The following is a 22,847-nucleotide window of genomic DNA, read 5'->3' as shown; positions in this document are numbered from 1 at the left end:
CGATGTGCGACGGCAGAGCCCTGCGCGTCCCGGCGCTGCCGCGGCTGTTCGGAACGGCGCGGGGCGGGGAGCGGCCGGCCGGGGGAGCGCGGGGCCGCCCCGCCCTTCCAGGAGCAGCCGCTGCACATTTGGGGATGCTGAAAGGTTGCGGGTTTTTTTTTCACGTTTCCGCAGTGTCATGATTTCCGCTTCCCTCCTTCAAAAAAAAGAGAAAAGCAGCCCACAGCCGAGCGCCCCGCAGCCATGGAGGAGCCGGCGGCCAACGCGGAGCCGCCGCCCGGGCTGCGCTCGCTGCTGCCGCCGCGGGAATTCCTGTGCTCCCGTAAGGGGCGGCTGCTGCTCGCCGAGGCGGTAAGGGCCGCGGGAGGGCGGCTGAGCGGGGGTCGGGACGGGGCGGAGAGCGGCGACGGCGCTGCGGATCAGCAGAGCTGGAAGGGCGGGGATGGCGGCCGGGCACGGCACGTTCGGAAGCCTAAAGACGGGCCGGGTTACGCTTCCGCTGCCCGCGAGCCCCTTCGTGGTTGAAAACGCCTGGTTTCGTTGCACGTACCTTAACCAGAAATCCCGACCCGTGCACCGGTACGGTGTGGGAGGGAAGGAGAATCCCCGCCTGGGCAGTGGGTATCTATGAATCAAACCGGAATTCGGGATGGGGCCGGGGAGCTGTGCGTCTCATGGCAGCCATCGGCTCCTCGTGGAACGCCCCGACCGCTGCAGGTCCCACCGCCCCATTCCTGTAGCACCCGTGGCTGACGGAATCACACTTGGAAGACGGCAAAGCCCAATCAATTCCTCTTTGCTAATTGGCACATACTTTTGTTACGTACTGTAACGTTTACTGGAAGTCCCTATACAACCTCACGGCCAGTAAATGACAACTTCCACACAGCCTGGTTTTGTAACATCTCCACCTGATGACATATTTGAAGAATACCGTTGTGGTCATGGCATCACTCACCCTTCCATTGCCTCAGGGAAGTGCTGGTTGGAAGTGCAATACGAATCACTCTGCCCTAGCACAAGGGGATTTATCCTCTAGCAGGCTTCCCGAAGGCTAGACAGGCTGCATGCAGCTCTGACCCATCCCAAAGCTGCAGCCTGAGCCCACCCTGAGCCGCTCACAGCCCCACAGACAGCACATCACCTCTGGGCAGCACAGAGGCAGCAGTAGTTTCTCTCCAAGTGTCAGCGTGGCCAGGAGAAATCCCTGAAAACCACAGACCCCAGAATAAATCCAGCCTGCATACAACTAATGAAATATGGGGGCAAATATTTAAAGATGAGTCCTTGTTAAATCTACCAACTTTAAATGCGTCTCAGCTTTAACTATGTATTTTTTATCTTGAATGTCTGATTCTGCTTTGACACAGTACTGATGTTGGGTGGAGTTCTAAGTGCAGATTCTGAACAGTGTCTTTTACTCAGGGCTTCTCATTACTGTTACTGAATACATCATTATTATCCAGCATCTTGGCAAGTCACAAGAAGTGCACTTCATCTGTCAGCCTTTGAAGTCATGCAACTATCAGCATCCCCTCATGGTAGATCAGGGATTCTCTGTACAGCTAAACAAATACCAAGTCATTTGTTTTTCTTCCACATCAAAGAAAGCAACTACCATATTCTGAAAAATGTCTCCCACCAAAGCAAAGAAAACAACTTACAAATATATCTTGGCTGGGGTGGAGTGTTCTACTTCTCCTTTTCAATCTGTGGCTAAAAAGGAACAAAAGTTGGCAAATTCCCTCAGCCCAGTGACCTCAGTGGCAGTGGTGGGAGTCACCTCATTACACTGCTTTGTTTTGTGCAACGCAAGGGCCAGCATATGCTCAGTTCAGCTGTCATAATCCACCACGCCTCAGTCAGTCTGCTATCATTTAAGACAATGGCCACTCAACCATTCCTATTCCCTTATCTTGCCCTACTTGAGGTCCTGATGTACAGAGAGGACAATCTGGACTTACTTTGGGAAGGAAAGCCTTCAGCCTTGGCAGAATACTGATAAAGAAACTCAAGTAGCCCAGGATTGCCACGCTCGGGTTGAAGGCAGCTTTTTAAAGATGTAACAGCAAGGTACATTTTGCCATGAAGTGGAAGTGGATGCTCACAGTGTGGTGTGGTTCTTCATGTCAGCATGTACACAGCCCTGCAGGCCACCAGTGCTGGGCATTCTGGCTCTTCCTCTGGAACAAGTTGTGCTGCTGATGAAGCTGATTACTGCTAGAAGCTTAATTATATTCTCAAATTTTATTCAGAGAAGGAAGTTGTTTTGATCTTCCTATGAATTTTTTATTCCATCTGGGAGAGCCAGGCCGCCACCAAGCAGCAGTAACATCAAACACACACACATAAGCTTTGCCATCTCTCCTTCTGCTGTTTACTCTTCCCGTCTGGCTCCTCTGCTTTCTAATCATTGCTCTCTCTGACAAGGTTCTTTTTTCCCCTCCCCCTCTTTTCACCCTTCCTTTTCTATCCTTTTCTTGTGCCACTATTTCTTCCATGTACTTTAAAACCCTTGCCTTCAGCTGTTCGTTTTCCCTAAAAACACTCAAGTTGCTGTTTTCAAGGTCAATATACAATCCACGCTCTCTTCCTTCCCTGAAACACTTTTTCAGTTCCTAATAAACATGGTATGAACATACAAGGTTGTCCTTTGTCGCACAATGTAGAAATCATTGTGCCTGTTCTTTTCTTCTTTTCCTGTCTGTCTTTTCTCATTTCAGTCTTCTCTGAACTGCACTTCATGGCTGAAACCTCCCTGCTCTGCGCACAGCCTCCTTGAAGATCCCCTGGGCTGCAGCCAGCCGGCCCCGCTTCTACATCGGGGCACCAAGAGCTTCGTCACCAGGAGCACAGTGGAGAAGTACCTGAATAGCAGAGACCACTAAGGCATTTCCTCCGCCAGCAAAACAAAATACACTGCTGTCAGAAGAGATCACCATTAGCCACTTAAAATGTTTAAGCCAACCTGTTGTTCTCTGAGCAGTGCACATTTAGCCACAAGCAATGAGAGGCGCCCAGCAGGGTGTGTGTAGCTGTGCATAATGTTGTCAGCTGTTTCCTGGCATCCATGTCATCCCCATGGGCTGCACTGGGTCTGTTCTGTGTGCGCAGGAGAGGCAAACGCCTTCACATATCCTGCCTGTGATCTCAGCTCTGCAGCAGGCCTCCCTTACAGAGCACACTACTTTAATTGTTGGAACTAAGTGTATTTTATACCTTAAACCGAAGGCTGGTTATATGATGAAGTGTTGCCTTCCCAGTGCCTGGCCAGCATAAAAAGCCAAGGAGCACAATATCAAGTAATTGTTACATGGGAGAAAACTTGTTTTTTGAAGTGCAGTACCAGAAAAGTTCCTTTACGAAGAACTATTATTTAACTTTTTTGTTTTGTTTTGTTTCCATGATGTACGTTCCCATCCTCATAAAAAAAGAGGTGCTCAGGAGTAAAAAAATAAAATTAAAAAAAAAAAAAAAAAATCAGGCCTCATTTTCATGGGACTTTTTATGACACCATTGCCAGGAGCTCCTATTTTGCTCTTTGCTGAACTGGAACTCCCTGCATCCAAATATTGCTCCATGGCAAAGGCAGACACAACCACACTGACCTCAGCTGCAGGAACAGCTCAGGCTCCTGAACTGCTCTCAAAGGACACAACCCCAGGGACCAAAGAAAACCCAGAGTGTGAATACACTTTAATTAATACAGCTGATAAAACATAATCTCCCCCATGTAAAATACATCAAATGAGTTCCCTCTGCTGTGTGAGAACTCTGGTAAGGCTGCAAAGAGTATGCAAGCAACAGGCAAATAACAGGATAAATATTGACGGAACACAGCCCTGATGCAGACCAGTTTCTTACAACCTAATGAAACAGGAACAATGCGTGAGCTTCTAAGATAAATATAGTTTCATACTAAAAATGTCACATCCTCTCAAGTTTCACCACCCAGTCCTAAGGAATCTAAACAATACACTTCAGTCACTGTCATCCTGGTCAATTCTTTTGGAATTTAGAACAAAAGCTTGTTAATTCCTTACCTTAACAAATCACTTCAGCAGGACTCAACTGCTTATTTGCCCCCTACACATAAACAGGCTCTTTTGATACATATATTGAGGGCTGAGTGACTCTTACAGGAGCAATCAGTGTCTTACCTTTTAAGGGCAATATGGGTATTCCTTGAGGTACAGGTGATGCTCTCACAGGAACACACAGCAGCAGCAATGAAAAAAAAAGCCACAGTTCTGAAATTCAATGAAGCAAATATACTGATCATCTCAACTGGAACATTTACACTATCCAGAAAGCCTTATCTGCCTTCTAAGGGGCCATCTGGGGGAGAAGTATGTGTACTTTTAAGATCAGACAAGCAAGAATGTGAGAAGCATCCCAATTTAGAATTAAAACCCTCCTAATCTATTCCTCAGACTGTGTCTACCGTTATGGCAACAAAAACCATCCTTGAGCATCTAAGGCCAAAAAGTGCCTCCAAAGGAAAGGCTGGATGCAGCAGTCCAGGTGTAAGTCAGCACATAACTGCCGCAGAAAGTGTAGTCAAATGTGGTACCTACCATGAGACAGTAGAACTGGAGCCTCTTGGATGTGACCAGCTCAAAGTACAAGACTGGAGAACTGCTCAGTTTTGCCCCAGTTCCCTCACCTCCCATCTTCACATACAAGTACAGAAGCTGGAGATGTCCAGAACGGCAGCACAGCGCTCCGGTACTGATTTAGGAGAAAGTACATTTTCCTTGGTCATTTTTCCCACTGTAGAAACACCTTGAACCATAAGTCACATATTAATTGTATTTAAATTGAGGGAAAACATGCTTTGTTATTTTGTAGAGTTATAAAAAAAAAATTATGGAAATAAATAGATCTATGGGGGTAGCTATAACTCTCTAAAACAGTTGTCTACACTGAGAAACTGGAACCAGAGACAGAGAAATCACAGAATAACTAACTCCTGTCTTTTTTGTCCATTAACAGTAGACATAATTTCTTTCAACTCGAAGAAGATTAGAAGTGCTGAGTTACTTTTGGTACCTGAGCAATGATTTGCATTTCAAATGACAACTGTCATGGCTGAAAGCTCAAAGCTCTGTTTGCTTGGCAAAGTTCCACTGCATTTTCAGAATTATGTTGTCAAGAGTTGTTTACAATTCAGAACAAATTACTGGCTCAGATAGGTGAAAATCTACCAAGACCTCTGGAGAGCCAAATGTACACACTGAAATAAATGGCATGACTTCAGATTTATTCCTCAGTGAACGAGAAAATTCATTTTGTGAAAAAAAAAAAAAAAAAAAAAAAAAAAAAATTAGGAAGCAAGATACGCCATCATCAGCCCAGTAACACTTCAAAGCTGCTCAGCTGCCTAAGGCTCTGCCATTCCATGTGAATAATGAGTGTTTTCCTTTTACTCTAGGTGCTGTCATTTATCATCTTTATCTGCTATATTGCATCTTCAGCTTCTGCATTCATGATGGCACCACTCCTAGAATTTCTGCTGGCACTGTTTCTTTTTTTTGCCTATGCCTCTAAACTTAATGAGAAGTTTAAAGGACTCTACTGGCCTTTGACAGTAAGTGAAATATGAACTATAACCACAGATTTAATTGTACGGTATAAGAAAAAGGACTATACTGGAGTTCAGGGTGGCTGCTAGTAGTTTTACTCCTGATGAGAAGTTTGTCCATTTTACCTTTCATTCAAAAGGTCCCAAAGCACTCTTTAAATTATGTTCTACAACATACTATAGCTTTCAAGGTATTGACACATAGCACTGCTTTGTTAGAGCACAGGATTTTTGCCTGGGCAAATGGTTTTCAGAAGCAGCCAACATCAGCCTGAGCCTTTCCATTGCTGAGGTCTCAATGATACACATGGTGAAAGTGAGGCATGCACTTGACTGCTTTTAAAACCTCAGGTAAAAGCTGTTCAGATGCAGATATCCACATGCATTTAGATACTCACATGCTGACGGACAACTAATTGCCTTAAGTGGGGATGTCCTGCTATTCTTGCTGGCAGAGGTCGCTGGCTGCTCTTTAGGACATTTTTGCATTTGCAGTTGCAGGTAATTACTGCTCAGTGACCACTGGATGTCTCTGCTGCTTCAAAAATGCAATACAAAGAAAGCATTAATCTATCAGTACACATTCTTTGAAAGTAAATAAATCACTGATGTATCAGATTGGGCTCTCTCTTTGGTACAGCTTCACAAGAGTTTACCCGAGTGAGATTTGAATTAGTGCTCTCAATCAATAAAAATACCATTAGAAAGGCCTTTGGTGGATAAAACAATAGTAGCGACTATGAAAGTTTGCCTGCTTTTCACACAGTAATCTCAATTTCTTCATACAGAACTAAGAAAACAAGCACTTGTATGTTTATTTATTATATCCATTACCACAACATACTCCAGCTGCAGAACAGAGATAACTGACCTCGCTCCAACTCCAGACCAATCAAGTTTCTCGTAGATTTGTCTTCTGAGACAGTACCTTACCTGTCCATCTGGCCTGAAAATGCAGACCTCATTGTGAACAGATCAAGATACCGTTCTTTTGGCTCACATGATTTACACAGCCCTACGAATCACAGTTCTTCCTTTATTGAACTGTTCACAGATAAGGCTGCTCCAGCACATCACTACTTGTATTACAGGGCATGGCTCCTGCCCAATAGAGCTGCACTCTCAGGAGCTGATGCCAAGATTTCAGTCATATTTCATACAGAAATATTTCCCAGATGAATAGTTCATTTACTAAAGGCTGTAGTCACGTTCCAGCATCAGGCAAGTCAGACAGCACCAAAGGCTTACAACTTCCCAAGTGATTCTCAGAGGATCATGTGTGTCGGAATTATGCGACTGAGCTGATGCTCCCACACTGCTTATTTTACAGGATTTCCTGCGCTGTGTCACTGCTGCTGTTATTTACTTTGCCATTTCAATCGCTGCTGTCTCAAAATACAGTGATGGAGCATCCAAAGCAGCCGGAGTAAGTAGATGCCAGCTTTCCTCTTAAATAGTTTAATGGACTGTGTAGCAACACGCATCAGAAACAAATTTTGACCCTACTGCAAGTAGTAAACAGTTGAATTAAAAAGTGAAGAATTTGCCTAAAAAGCAGGGAAGAAACAGTCAGTTATTTAGGAGAACAGGTTCTGAATCAACAAACAGCTGTTTTCATCCTAATACTACTGCTCAAAGTTAATGGCATGACTTTGGGAAAACACTTATTCTGATTTGCAATTTCACTAGCTGTGCCAAAAAGATAAAGCTCAACTGTTCCTGCCCAAAAAACAAATGTAGCAGAACCAGCAATAATAATAATACATGTAACTGCTAAGGACGGTCCAAAATAAGTGATTTCACCTTTATGCTTCAAATGCATAATTTTGCTTGGATAAACTGAAACAATAGCAGTCATCACTTTACCCTCTTGTATGTGGGCTGTCCAGGAGAAAGCCTTCGCTATTAATATCAGCATGTTCAGAAATAAGATACAGCTTCTGCAGTTGCAACTTGACTACAGGTATCAATAATTTATGCATCATAAAATTTGCATAAAGACATGAGAAGCTAGGCAAGAACTGCACCCAGTACTGTAAGCCACTGAACTTTACTGAGCAATCCCAAATCAGACACAATTTTAAAACTAAGATCTTACTGTAATTTGTCACTCGGTTGATTTGTTTTGTCATTGATAGACATGTTGCTAAGGATCACATCAATTCTGCCATTTTAGGTGTTTGGATTTATAGCCACAATAGTGTATGCTATCGATTTCTACATAACATTCAATGACCTGGTTACTTTTCTCAAGCAAGGCAGTTCTGAGTCCCCTGAAAGGCGCAAGTCAGAAGGTAGGTAAAATCCTTTTGGTCATACAAGCATGAAATGTGATTCTTCTCTATTTCACCCTTCGTTTGCCAGCAAGAGCACTCAAATAGCAAGAGTTCCTATTCTCGGCTACCATCATTTGGTACTAAGTTTTCAACTAAATATTCAACTAAGCCAAATTATGAAAGCCCTTAGTATTAAACCAGAAGAACTGGAATTTTCACAATTTATTAAGATCCTAACAAACCAAGAATTTGAGATTTAGTTTCTCAGAGTTGTGTGCCATCTAACTTTGAAAACCTCCTAAATCCAATTATAGAAGTAATTGTGCAGCACAGATTTTTGTGAAAGATGACTTAAAGGAACAGATCATAGGAAACTGTGTTAAAGAGATTAAAAACCATTCAGCTCCACAATCTGAAATGGCCACAGAACAGGAACAAGATCAGGTGATTAGGGTATAAAATTAGACTAAAGTTAGAGTCTATTGGCCTGGAGATTGAGAGAGAAACTTTTGAACTTGCATACATGTAGTCAAGCAGCTGTGCTGGGGATGACAGTGAAGAACCCCTGCCCTGCAGCACTGCTCCTCCAGCATAAGCCACGTTCATACGGTGGCTCTCAATGACAGGGGACAGAATTCTCTTGCTTCTTGCAAGCTGAGTCTCACACTTGGGCAAGATGCATCTCTGTATGCCCACAGGGATTTCTTAATGCCCCAGAGCTTCTGGCTTTCAGATCTGTTTAACTGGCAGTGCGTAACCAAGACCTGCATCAAACAGCAATACTTCAGCACAGGAAGCATATTGTAAGCAGGCTTCCTCTCAGTGGTCACACTAACAGAAGTATCTTTGCAGCTTCTTTCATTTGAACTGTTGTCTATGTTGCTGTTGTGGCATTTTTGCCAACAAGTCCTCTGAAATGTCATTTAAAGCTGTATTAGCAGGTTAGTCAGAACTGGCACGTTGCAAACTCCTCCCCTAAATACACCACATCCTTCGAAGCAGGCACCCACAGAGGAGCAGCAGGTCTCTCTCAGCAAGAGCTAAAGCTGCTCCAATTTCCAATTTGTTCTCATTATTGTGTTTTATTTGGTTTGTTTTAAATTTCAGATGAAGACTCCGATTCTGACTCAGACTGAAAAAACAAACACCAGCCGAGTGTGAAGGGAAGATAATCAAGCACTTTCCTCTCTGCTCACTGCACTGCCAATTGAAACATCTCTTACTTCAGCCTCAATATCCTCTTTCCACTTCGCTGTTTATGGAATCACCAAAGCATAGGGCAGTGATGTGGTGAAGGAGACTATTCCCAATACCATTAAACACTCTTTCAGAAATAAGGATACGTAATACAGAACTAAGGCTTCTACAGATTTCAACCTCCTAGAGGTCTGCATCCAAACAACCCTTTGTTGTTTGGCATGCAGCGTGCCAAGTAAATGGGAACACAGTATTTTAAACTTATAGCAGAGCTTTTAACATGCTTTCTCAATTCCAAGTCTTTAACACTTAATTCTTGCTTTAATACTTCTTGCTGTGCCAAAGAAAAGAGGCCCAGAATGCCTCTATTTCACTTATATTTTTCTTGATTAACTAACAACATTTATCTCAAGTCTGAGCATTCCACTATCTCAACCACATCAAGGCATGGATTATAGTTGGTTTCAGTACATCAGTACCTACTGCCTAAATGTCGATAACAAGTGACAACTGGAAATGAGCAGCAAGCATAAATCTCCAAGTGTAGCGGTGCCTCATCAGACATTATCACTTTTTAAGCTGCCTGGATGGGGTCACGTTCTCATTTTCTGCAGTTTCACCACAGATATGTGGTAGAACAGAAGTGGAATCTTACCAGCCCCTTCCTACTGTTTTTGTGGAAGCCCTTGTACATGTGCGTTTGCACATACAGGTAAGGAAGGCTTCCCAAAACCACCCAGCTACACCCTGTGCCTATGAGAGCTTGCACATGTTTGCGTGCAAGGTATCACTGTCTGATCTCATGCTCTATCTTGCCAACATTGGTCTTCCAATGAGAAACAGCGCTGTAGTTGCTCTACTGGGTCCACAAAACAGATGATTGTACCGGAAAAACTCAGGATACCTGGACTTCCAGAGGGCAACTTCCTTCCCACTGTGAAGAGGTAAAAAAGCCAACCTCCAAAATAAAGAATGTCTGCACAAAATCCATGTCCTCAGCCCTCACCCTCGCCTCACCAGGACAAGATTTACTTTAATATTTTTGGGAAAAACCTGAATTTACAAGAACATGTTTTCATGGGTAGCACAACTTAACTTGCAAATTGTGTGCCAACATGTAAGCGTGTATCACTGGGAAACAGCATGGCATGCTTCTCATATATGGCATCAGGTATGTTTCAAAGAAACCTGTATACATTAATTAATACAGCAGAACATGTTGCTTAAAAAAATAATTAAAGTGAGAGCAGATGGTACTAACAATAAATGAAAACAGAGCTAAAACAGCAAAAGCAGATTTCATTTGGAACAAAATGACTGCTTGGGTTCCAATTCCCTGCTGGCAGCTGGCTGCTAACAGGCAAAAGCACGGTACCTGACAGTGAGCTGGTGCTTGGGAAGGTGCTGGCCAGATTTGGAGATGTCTACCAGGCAGCTTCTACAACTCCTGTTCTCACACCACTGAGGGAATAAAAGCAAACCAGATGTTTGCTTCCAGATGTGATAAATAATCTTTGCTTTTCTGAAAAGAGCTCATTGGACCTTTTCTTATTTGAAATCCTCTCTTTCCTCTCTGTTGTCATGTTTTACTGACACTCACTGTGACATCAGGAGATCTGGGCTTTTTATATTCAATTTATTTGTATTTTTTAATTATTTTTTTTAAGTGTACTGCATGCCACAGCCAGAAACTAGTACATGGTTAATATTTAGAAACCATGCTGGATTAAATCTCTTTTAATAGAAACACTGGGTGTCTTTACTTAAATATCTCATCCTTGCCTCTGAACAGTGGGAATAACACTATTTCAGGCAACTCTGACACAAAGGACACTGTATTCTGGAGATGCAGAGGACAGCACTGGCAGCCAATCACACATGGTTACATATTTGCAAGGAGAATCTTCATCCTTACTTAAGCAAATAATAAATAAATAACCAAGCATTTGTTTTAGCGTATGTAGTAGGCATCATATGTAGTGACCTCATTTGGCAGATAACAACACTGTAAAATAAGATTCCCCTTTGGATTTACCCTTTAAAGACACACAGTCAGTATAAATGCTTGTTAAATTTACACATCAGAATACTCAAAATCAACAGGAAAAAGCAATCTTGCTCACAACAAACAAAAGTTGCTTCAGGACTTCATTAGGCATGTGCTGAATTGCCTGTTCAGACAATGCAAGCACTTGATGATTTCATTTATTTCTAAGCAGTTAGCTCCCAGGGTCGAGTGGTTGCTTGATTCCAGCCTTTTAAATAAAAAGATCTATTCCCACGATTGAAATAAAATGCATTTGGGTATTTTATGAACAGCATTTCAGAAAAGAAAATCCAATTAAAAATAATTCCTTTAAAGCCAATACTTTAAAGTCCGGTGGATGGCAGAAGCAGTCTGCCTGGTTTTTGTTTGGCTTGTTTTCTGGACTGTAAAGATCAAAAGGAGTGGGAGCACTGGTTTCTCCACACTCTTGCCAAATGTTACGCCTGTGGTGTGCAGTCTTATTTGTTTTTGGTGTGCCAGCAGTATCATAACCAAATGTGTCTCTTCAGTGACAGCACTCGTCCCAAACAGGAGCTGTTCAAAAAGCGTACAGGTTGATGTATGCCTTCATTACAACTAGAACACAGCAATCTCCATTTTGAATTTCTGTGCATGCTGAACAGCACTCAGCAAAAGCGAAACCTGGGAATTCAGAAGACCTTTCCCAGCACCCTTTCAATTCAGGCTCTGCTGTCCTTTGCGCACGCTGTACATCACTCCACTTCAGGCTGCTTTTCACCTGTGCTATTCAAAGTCCTGAAAGCCTTACATTTCCAATTAACAAAATAATTTCCAAGGTACTACTAAGCGATCCATCTCAGCCCACGTGGTATTTGAGAAGCATGCTTTCACCAGCCTGGTGTGCTTAAAAGCAGATGACTATTTAATGCTTGGCATAGCAAGCAGATGTTTTTAATTCATTACGCTTTTGTTCACCGTACAATTTTCTAAGCCTATATTTTACAGCTGCATCTTCCCCTGCTAGGAAAACAGTGGTCTGCATCAGGAAGTGAGTATGTACTTGCAGCCAGATACTGGTAATGCATATTCTTGATACCTACGCTTCTATAATGCGTAAAACAAGGCAATGCGTATTGCTCGTAGGCTCAGATAAACCTTGTAACAAGTAGCTTGTAATTTTGACTTTTGAGAGATTAAAAAAAGTGATTTCAACAATCAGGACACAAACTGTCCCCTAAAAGCAAAGACAAGGCACATACCATCTTATATTTTTACATATGATTCACCTAGCAGCCTTGGAACTCCTTCTGAACTTATGTTAAGGAAGCACAAGAAATTTACCTAAGTACTGAGAATATGAGTCTTCTTACAAGGTATCTGGGACTCCTTTTTATCAGGAGTACTGGTTTAAAAGTCAGGATGCAAACACATCTTACTTTTTCTAAATAAATAGAACTGTTTAGAAAAATAAAGCACACTCACCTCCACTGCAGCACCTTTACTGGAAGATGTCACAGTACTCTGAATGCTGTGTAAAACTTAGAAGATAAAACAAAAAAGATTACATACACTCAGAAAACTTGCTTTTTCCACCTATTACCTTGAGAAAGAGAACAGTGATACCAGCATTCATTCTGAATCAGGCAATACTTGTGCTTTTATGTATTTTGGATGTTGCCCATCACATTTCGTTAGCCCAATCCACGACATTCATTAAATAAGAAATCAATCACAGTCTTCCCAGGAGAATAAAGTCATTCTTCAGTGTTTAAAAGACAGACAAAGTAAACATGATTTGTTCTGTTCCACAGCTGATAAAGCTTCTCTTGACCAGGGAACACCATGCCAGCAGCAACATGCCACTGCATCCAGCACTAACCATTTGGTTACTTGAACAGCATCAATTACATTAAGGTCTGATCTCTAAGCGAGTACAACAGATGTAATACCACAACTTGTTGAAACTACCACTGCTGAGCACCTACACGAGCAAAATGAACCAGTCTATCTTGGTGAAGAGATGCACAAGCACATGTCCGTCCATACTGAATCCTTCCACAAAAGCTCATTGACACACCCCAACTAATGTCACCAACCTCCCCCCCACTTGCTATCCTCCTTTGCAGACTTTCAAGCATGCAATCCACATTCCCACAACACTCACTCAGCCATCTGTGCACCAAAGCCATCTGAACACCCAAAATACTGGTCGCATCAAGGTAAGATACGTGACCTTTAGCCCAGGAGATGGCAGAGCACTACCACTCACTGCACATTTTGGTCCTCAAATCCATTCTCAGTCCAGAGCACGATGCTGCAAACCCAAAATACAGTGTTTTGTTGTTCCAGTGTGCCACAGAAACCTCCAGAGTCATAGAAACCTCAGGCAGAAGTCTTTTGTTCAGCTGTTTTGTTGTGTTTTTGTTCTTTTTTTTTTTTTTAACTCTATGACATTGTCTTGCATAGAAAATGCATTTAGCAACTGCACTTGCTGCATAATCAACTAATCAACCGTAACAATGAACTTATATATTGCCTTGACAGATGAAGACAATCTTTAATACTTTAATACGTCCATTTATTAAACAGGAAATCCTTAACAAATGATTTCATACTATATTGATCAAAGTAAGTGTTAGAAAACTACAATTTTCCCTACATACAAAAATACAGACTTTAAACACTATGAAGACATAATCAGAAGAGTACCATGAAAATCCACAGAGCTCAAATCGTCAAATATCAGAAGGAAAAACGACAAAGACATCTAAATTAAAAATTTACAAAAAGTAATGTGCCCATATACAAAAGACTGGAAAAGTAAAATGACATTTTAAACTGATAAATACACCGTTTAAATTACACTAGAATTGTATAGATTTTTAAAATAAGGACTGCTGTATTTCAAGATAATTCTTCAATGTGTGTTTTTGTTCAGCTTTAAACCAACAGAAAGCAAGGGCACAACATATTGAAAACCCATTATTGGTATAAAAAAACAAGTTAGGGGTTGTGTTTTCTCGTACAGTTGCCTTTGAAACTGTTCGCACGTTAACAGCATGACATTCACAAACAGAGCTGGAAGATGCTATCCTTACACATGTGAGCTACTGCTGTTAACAGTGACAAGACAGTGATCACAGCCAGTTGGTACTTCTACAGACAGCACTGAGTTTATCAGCTGGTCTGCGTGCAATCTAATTCAAAACACTAAAAATACTTACCAAATACCGTGAGATTGCTTCAAGGCTGCACAGGGGCTCTATACTAACATTAGTTAGCTTGTGAGATTCTTCAAATCCTTGAATCAGAACATGCTTTTGGTGATAAATGGATGCCTTATCTTGCAGTCTCCTAAGTCAATGGGGAACTTTGCCTGAGTAAGGACAACAGAGCCAGTTTCTGCATTTGCAGCAGCATATACAGAACACTTAAGAGATTTTCCTTGGCAATATATTACAATTTTTTGTACTTCAAAAGTGAAACACCAAGGGTATTACATAGCAGAAGCATACTCATAAGTCAGAAGAAAAACTGCACCCCCTTTGCTCAGCCCCGAGATGCAACTCTAACCCACTGCCTTTGACTGACATTTCTGAGCTGTTCACAACTACAAACCTGTCAGTATAGGAACTATACCCGAGGGACAAGTCTTACATCCAGGCCCAGATGTTCCTTCCTCAGACACCATTAAGCATACATATAGCTACTGTTAGGAATGTTTAGATTGCATCTACTGTGTTTCTCTAGAGGAGCCCAAATTAGCACCAAGGATACAGAGATCCCACACTGAGCACTTCTTTATACACATGTCAAGGAAACAGAGCTGAAATACCTTCACTTCAGCAATGTGCTTCAACTTCATCTTTCAGGTAGCACTTGAAGGCAGAGCAAAAAAATGAGACCATCTTCTGATTCACATTCTGAGAAGAAATTTGCTACACAGCACACAGAGGTAAGACAACGACCAGTAGCAATAAACTGTTTCAGCAGAAACAAAGCACAACAAAACCAGAGATATAATAGGGACTCGCATTACAAAAATAGTGTTTACTGGTTTAATAAATTTACATCTCAGTTGCTGTGGATGACAGGTGTTATACCACACATGGAAGGCACCCTAGGTGAAGCAGTATTTCGGTATTTGTTTACAATTCTGTGAAAAGACGTACAAAGTGTCAACTTTCAAATCATAACTGAGCAAATAAATTGCAGATTGAGAAATAAATACATAGTTTACTATTTTAGTGTGGGTTCCCGAACCCTTACAAACTTCAACATATACAAATAGTTTCAAAATGACAGTAACACAGAAGCCTAGACAGATAAAATGATTAGCTAAGTCATTCGTTATGCCAAAACTGTTATATCTTAAGTACAGACATCATTTAAAATGCAATTAATTGGCCACAATATATAAGTCACAATATCTTCTTACTCTAGAACTGTGACATGAGTTAAAGCTGGATGAACTGTAGTGCTAAGATACACCCTCCCTCTGCAATAATCCAACAAGGAGAAACTGGTAAACATTTGAGATTAAAGAATAAACAGTAGAAAATGAAGGTAGCAATTGTTGTAATAAAAGGGTGCTAGCTAGAACCACTTCAACCTGTAGACATCTGGATAAATGTAACATTGCTAGAAGTACTTTGATTGTAATCCTTTGGGGTTAAAAGGTTACCAAAAGTGATAAATCAGCCTAGTTAACAGAAGGTATTTTCTTTCAAACACATGAAGTTTTTAACTAAATATGTCTATTGAGACGTTTGTCCGAAGCAAAACAAACACAATACCCTGAAACTTCCCATATTCTAGACAATAGTCCTTGACAGTCAGAAAAGGCAGACAGTCGTATTTCATGCTGTTACTCACATCCAGATGTTACTAAAATAGCTGCAGGGACCAGCCCCAGTGAAAGACAAGGAAAAACAGACACTCTCTGAGTAAGGTCTGGCTATTGCTTTTTGAAATGCTCTGATGTCCTCCTTCGGAATTTATGAAGATAGCTTCTATATCCTTCCATATAGGCTAACTGGCTTTTTATAACTTCTACCCATGAAGACCACAGCATACAGATAAAACCTTAATAGTAAACTCAAAGCTCTGTTATAAATATGTCAATCAAGGTAACTATGTATATTGTATATAAAATTAAATATCTTCTGTTTGCCAAGCATAATTTAAAAAAGAATATCTGTGGCTAGTAATATAAAAAAAAAAATTTATTAACCCACAGAGATTAAAAGGCAATTTCACTAAGTCATCCACCCAGCACGCTTTTGAAAGAGGTGTACTGGGACTCTGGATAGGGAACTTCACCTCACCACATTCTCGTGATAAACAGACAACCTTTACTTCTGGGCATACGTAAGAACAATTCTTAAAGCTGAATATTCCCAAAAGAAAATTGGATTGTGTTGTATATTCTAAATTAAAGGCTTCTATAAATCACAGTGTAAGCAGATTTTAAGACAGATTATTTATGGAATACAAATGGCTAAACTATGGGCAGATTTTAAAAACATAATGCAAAAATAAGACCAAAACAACAAAGGAACCTTCTCAGGCGGGGCAGTACTCCTCTGGCTCTATCAAATACCAATTTAAGTAAGTGGCTAAAATGGAAAATATCAGAAAAAACGAGAGATTTCCTGAATATCTGTGTGAATTCATTTTTAATCAACTCCTTCTATTAAAATAAAGCTAGAATTTTTTTTCCAAAAAGTGTTAAAGGCAAAAAGCAGAACATTCTGCTGGGTTTTGTACCCATTTCAGATTCATAGAAAACGATTACTTTCATTGCCATTAAGATTAAAATACATATCTGTATCTACACGTTCTTTTGATCTTTGTTAGTTAAAAGGCCCCCCAAACAAACCTAATATTTTATCTTATAAACGACAAAATCAAAGTCCCAGGTTCAGGAACGCTACATGACAGCTTTACTTGTCTCAGTGGGACTAGGCAGAAATCCCAGCCTGAAAGAATGCCTTCCTCCAGGTACAGAGTCCTCCTGATGTAAGCTCCTGGAGGTCCTGCAGGCCACTGTGAACCAAGTGCTACACTTCAGCTGAGTAGAAGTCATTAGATAATCACATTATTTGCCAACATACCTCAAGCTTTAAGGCACGCCATTAACAATGTTGGTGTCAAATCTCTCCTAGCATTTTGTATGGCCAGCATGGCCCTGGAATTAGGGAGATAAGAACACTTCTAAGCCTACTTTTTTTTTTTTTTTAAACCAAGTCCAAATGTCTCCATCTCCACTGAGATGTGAGGAAGATATTTTTCCTTCTGCAGTAGGGGGATTATTCAAGTTCACACATCATTTTCAAAATGCCAGGTTACTGAACATCAAGTCTGGTTGTCTCTCTTCTGACCCTTTACCACATCTCAAATTCATAGTTGTGCCTAATTTTTCATCTATCCTAACTCAGGATGTTTGGCTCCAGAGCTTTCAGCACAAGGCTGTTCTGATTTTCATGTACAAAACTGTTCAGAATCTCATCAAAGGAGGAGAGAGCACATTATTTTCTACCCAGTTTGAATTGCTACTAAGATGGAGAGGTTTATGCCCCACAAACACTCCCCAGTCAAAAAAAAAAAAAAAAAGAAAAAGAAAAAAGAAAAAGGGAACCTACACATGTGGGAATGCTTACAAGTACATCACAGGACAAGAAAACAGCAGATTTAGAACACAGACTGAAGAAGGGGGGGCGCTGCATTATAAAGCCACATATTAAATAAGCATTTGCTGTACCTGCATGTTCCCAAAATAGCACAAAGATGGCAAATGTCAGACTTGTTTAGGATCCTATAAGTTTATGGGAAATTGAAGGTTGACTCAATTATTAACAGTCCACACACAGGTTACAGCAGATGAATTTTCCGGTGTGGTTCACAGCACTTTAAGAAACAGCAAGCCTGCTGTACTACGAAGGGACAATCATCACGTGGTACAATGTAATTCACAGAGGGAAAAGAAATACACAATTAACAAATTGGATTTTTTCCTCACTTCTCCCCTCCTCTTTCTAGACTTAATAGTGAAATATAAACAAATACATTAAATCAATTTAGATAATATCACGAGATGCACAATGAATCACATGATGAAGCCTATAAAGAAGCACCCCATGTTACTGATTTTATTTAAATTCTCACCTAAGAGACACAACAGAAGATGACGAGTTGTTTCCAAGGCACAGCTCACTGCTGACGCCATACTTCTGAATATAAAGCCAATGATGGACAGAACAGACTGAGATACAGGCATCAAATCTCAAAGGTCAGCACCTTGTCTCTCAGAAAAGGCAGAGGTAGATGGCAGATGATGCTAATAATAACCTCTGAGCATATGGTTCCTTATAGGAAACTTAGGAAGAAACACAAGCAGTATTATGCCAGATGGCTTCCAAAGTCCACAGGGGAAAAAAAAAAATAAAAAAATCCCCCAGCAGATCCATCCCCAAACATTATAAGCTATCACAGATGGGAAGAGTACCATACTCAAGCAGGACATAGGAAACACTATTCTTATCTTCCTCAGATTGAAGCAGTCACTATACATATCAAGGCAGAACGGTTAACAAAAACTAGATATAAAACAAGACAGATGAGGCATGAATTTACAAAATGAAAGGAGCAAGAAGAGTGTAGGTAGGAATCAACTTTACTAAGAAGCAATTAAGCTGCCAAAACATTCTTAATTATCATTTAAGAAACTTAATTCTATAGCAGGCAGTTGCATATCATCAAGTGAATCCACGATAAACCTGAACTAAGACTGCCCAAACTGAACAGAGTATTAACAGGAAAATACCTATTCTTACAACACCATACAACAGTTACTCTGTTGCTCCAATCATTTCATGTTAACTGATCTTTCAAGCCTGTGCATAGCATGCAATATTTACCCTCATTTTTACACACAGAAATACATGGTGATGGCAAATCTGAGGGCTCAGTTTTGACTTAAGAGGATTAATCAGAATGCCATTACCATTTCAAGCATCCTATTCCCACGAGATTCATCTGTTTAGCTTTCATTTTATTTTATTTACAGTGGTTTTTGGATCCCTTTGTAGAGCTAAACAGCACACTTGAAAATAAGAAAAGCCAGCAAGACTAGCTGGCTGGAAGAAGTAACTTAGTGCCACTTTTCTAAGCAAATTTCAAAAAGGCAAATCACAAAACCTTTCTGACTCATTTTCTTCTGTAAAGATCTCATTTTTTTTTTATTTTTTTATTTTTAATTCTACTCTTTTAACGGCTGCAGGTTTGATAACAATCTTAACAATAAAGATTACTGCTTCTTCGATACACCACATGAAATTGTAATTGTAAAGGGGGTGGAATTAAGAATGCTTATGTTAAATGAACTCAGTGTTTCAATTTTAGTTGTCTCATAGCTACTTTATTTCCCTTTTCTATAAACCAGATAGCAAATAATGTCTCTGTAGAGTAATAAATGCTTAACTTAGATTTTAAGAAAGTATATACTGTACAATACTAAAATCATCTTTGGTCCCCAAAATAAGGAAATTACAAATTTACATTTGTCTTCCTGTTTACAAAGTTATCAGATAGTAGTTCTTTTAAAAAACTTTTAAAAATCATATTCTCTTTGAATTCTACCCTGAAAGCTGTGCTAAGCTCAAGTCATGAGTGCTGTAAGTAATAAATACTGTTCTCAACTCAGGAAAACTTATTTACCATGTAATAGCACTCAAAGTCATACAGGAATACTACATATAAGATGAAGTATTATACAATATTAGAAATATAACTATCATTCATACTAAGTAAGCATTTGTCATTCCAGCTAAAGATAAGAAGCTTTCTGCAATCTCACTCCAGAACAGGCCCTGCAAAGTTATCTTTTGTCCAGGTTAGGAAAGGTGTATGGATTTTAAAGATACCAAATTCACAAACTTGCAGATGCACAAAATCTCCCATACATACCTCTGAGAAATCGGAGAACCAGATTCATTACAGGGACTACAGAAGAGGAACAGGACATTCTCCTTCATACGTGTTATTGCAGTCCTCTCATTAACCAGCATCAGAATATACTCATAATGAAAAGCCTATGCTTACCCTAACCTCTTTCCTGACGCCTAACTTCTGCAGGTTCCATTCCAGAAGTATCCATCTTCTGCAGAACAAGATTCTGTATTTTAATAAGGCTTTTTCTTTTTTTTAATAATATTTATGCAAACTGCCTTAATGTCTGTTTACAACTCCAGTCTACATATGTCTGTGCTACTTTCAAGTGGACTGCTGAAAAACAGAAGGGCTAAAGCAACTACACTGACTTCAAGAAACTTATTTCATGCCACATTGAACGTGGAACTGTCATTTACATTTCATAAAACTCATTAAACCCAGTGAGACTCCACCTTAATAATAATGTTGATGCTCTCAGCTCAACAACAGAAGTTAGCTTCTACGTTCTAATCTTTTTTTTTAAACTGACATTACCTTTGGTGCTAACTTTCAACAAACTACAATAAAACGTTAACGCAGTAACTGGAAAACCATTATTGGTCTAGAAAGGCAAGTTTTCTTTAACCTCATTAATAACTCCTAATTTTAAGTGAAAATGCACCATATACACAAAAGCCACGATAAATGCAAAGACATTGGTTTTGTTACCAGTTTTCTACCTGTCGGTGTATTTCCATTGCTTGATCCAAGAACTGCAATGTAAGGTTCAAATCTGGAACACCCTCCGTTGCTTCTAGTATTAAAGACGCCCAGGCACTTGTACTGACTTTCTGTTTGATATAACATAGTTTTATATATTTAAAAGTCACCTGTCTGCAGTGTATTGCCTTTTGTTCAGAAGTTAACTGTGCTAAATCACTTAAGAGTACGGCTAAACAAGATTAATACAAACTGTTCAACCCCGATGTCAAATAATGGATTACACAGATTAAAAAAAAAAAACATCAATCATTAAAAAAGCATTGAAATATTTAACTGATTACTCACAATTCAAGTTTTGATTAGAGAAAATACCTTTATCTTAATTGCAAGTAAAATCAAAACAAGAAAACTTCAATTAGGTAAAACCATTCCTCAACAAAGAAATATTAGAAAAAATGTTTGCAGATAAATCCAATTCAAAAAACAAATTTTACCTACTACCAACAGTTTAACTTTAGAAAAAACAAGTAATCCACTAAACAAGAAGCATCTCAGGTGAATCACAGTATTGCAATCTTAGAAACACTTTATATCATAAATTTTTGCTAGTTACTGCTTACCCTAGGCTTCTCAGAAAGGTTGAACCTTAAAAGAAAAAAGAAAAAAGACATGACTGGAACGCAGGTTTACCAGATGACAATTCATCCTCTCTCCTTTAGCACTGTGCCCCTCAGCATTCTCTTTCTCCATCCTGCCTCCCAAGTTTCCTCCACCCTCCACCATTTTGGAATGAAAAACAGCATGTATCCAACATCAACAGAAAGTTCACATACTTGCACTGGATGCATTGTGGTGACCATTCAATAAGATATACTAATCTTGCACAAGTTCTGATACAAGCAAGGTCAGGCACGAACTGCATGTGATGATTTGCAAATAATCCAAAGGATAACTGCCTCAGCATTAAATCAACAACCAGAAGACAGAAGAGACTTTCATGTGGCAGCTAGGTGAATGAAACAACAACGAAACTGCGTGCAATCTTGCAGGTGAGAACTGAACTGCACTGCCAAGGCTGCACAAGGAAGGATACAGAGCGTTGCTGGACACGATACATAGTAAAGTTATTGCTACTTGCCCCCCACTTCCTTTTCATGTGTATTAAATTTGCTCCTGGTGGATTTCTTTCTTATATTAAACAAAAAAGATAGCTCTGGTCTTAATTTTTATGACAGATGAAGAAACAGTGGCAGAACATGTATATTCAGAGCTTGCTCTTAGGAAAGGGAAGAGAAGTTCTGCGCAGTAATCCAAAACATTAACATACTTCAGAACATATATATAATATATTATACATAATATATACAATATATGTATATATATGTGGATGTCTTGAAAAGATTTTGCTTTTGAATGGCCAACATCTACTGCTTTCATGAAAACAGCTTCTGACTTGATGCTTCTCTGCACGTATCTGGGCTGGGCATTCTTTGCCACTATCTGATTTTCCTTTTCTTTCTTAAATAAAGAAAAAACACTTTATTCCATGAGCAAGTTCAGCACTTCTCTCTTCCCTCTGCAGTCCCATCTAGATGCTGCCCTCATGCATCCAGACGCTGAATCTCCGGGCGATGATCTACTTCTCTGGATTCTGTCCGAGCACGCATGTAATCACTGGTCTGCCGACTGCTTTGTTGTCTGCTGTTCATTCGCCACTTCTTAATAGCTAAATATGTGTTCACAGCATACACTGCCATTGCCAAGAAACCAAATATCTACAAGAAGTAGAAAGACAATTTTTGAAAACAATAAGCATAGTTTCATAACAGATTTCTGAGAAGTTTAGCTTCCTGCTTTACTTGCACTGATAGATTATCACAGCCTACAAACCTGATGTTGTTCTTCTTCAATAAGCTAGAGAATTTGTGAAAGCTACTAAGATCAATGATCCACAAAAACTAAGTTCTTCGTCTACAAACACAACAATTACACCTTGCAATGCAACTTCACTGGAAGAACCTCTTGTAATAATGTGGCTCTTCATCCAAACAGTTCATTCGTTCCTCAGGATGCACCTGGCAGTGAACAAATGACAAGAGATGGCCAATCTAGACCATCAGCCTAGAGG

The 22,847-nt window shown here is 40.1% G+C and overlaps 2 protein-coding genes across 5 annotated transcripts in view; one reads left to right on the top strand and one right to left on the bottom strand.

Moving 5' to 3' along the window:
* The first annotated feature begins 243 nt into the window (after positions 1 to 243).
* CMTM3 (CKLF like MARVEL transmembrane domain containing 3) lies at positions 244 to 10,804 on the top strand. Its single transcript, XM_042821254.1, has 5 exons — positions 244 to 351; positions 5,435 to 5,590; positions 6,915 to 7,010; positions 7,761 to 7,878; positions 8,968 to 10,804. Exons 1-5 carry the CDS (start codon positions 244 to 246, stop codon positions 8,994 to 8,996), a joined length of 507 nt encoding a protein of 168 aa, XP_042677188.1. The 3' UTR covers positions 8,997 to 10,804.
* A 2,822-nt stretch (positions 10,805 to 13,626) lies between these two features.
* The window catches only part of CMTM4 (CKLF like MARVEL transmembrane domain containing 4), a 35,247-nt gene continuing 26,026 nt past the window's right edge, over positions 13,627 to 22,847 (bottom strand). The window contains exons 4-6 of one of the 4 annotated variants that reach the window (XR_006169249.1): positions 21,553 to 22,494; positions 21,340 to 21,364; positions 13,627 to 20,847 (exon numbers count right to left, since the gene is read on the bottom strand). Coding sequence is in view for 1 of the 4 variants with exons in the window: in XM_042821253.1 (XP_042677187.1) it covers positions 22,321 to 22,494 (174 nt within the window). In the remaining 3 variants the exon portion in view is untranslated. Of the gene's footprint in view, positions 22,495 to 22,847 lie in introns of all 4 variants that reach the window. The other 3 variants (XR_006169248.1, XR_006169247.1, XM_042821253.1) reach the window with 3 other exon arrangements.

Source organism: Centrocercus urophasianus, unplaced genomic scaffold (genome assembly GCF_019232065.1).
Source record: "Centrocercus urophasianus isolate 14NV4802_14NV808 unplaced genomic scaffold, USGS_Curo_1.0 seq_2, whole genome shotgun sequence".
Classification (NCBI taxonomy): domain Eukaryota; kingdom Metazoa; phylum Chordata; class Aves; order Galliformes; family Phasianidae; genus Centrocercus; species Centrocercus urophasianus.
The sequence above is the reverse complement of the archived record's forward strand: the minus strand, read 5'-3'. Positions and strand labels throughout refer to the sequence as shown.

What these genes read in the sequence shown, in the direction of transcription:
- CMTM3 (XM_042821254.1), top strand. Translation starts at nt 244, where the DNA reads ATGGAGGAGCCGGCGGCCAACGCGGAGCCGCCGCCCGGGCTGCGCTCG. An exon ending in GGCTGCTGCTCGCCGAGGCG is followed by an intron (nt 352 to 5,434) that starts GTAAGGGCCGCG and finishes CTTTTACTCTAG; the next exon opens with GTGCTGTCATTTATCATCTT. An exon ending in GACTCTACTGGCCTTTGACA is followed by an intron (nt 5,591 to 6,914) that starts GTAAGTGAAATA and finishes CTTATTTTACAG; the next exon opens with GATTTCCTGCGCTGTGTCAC.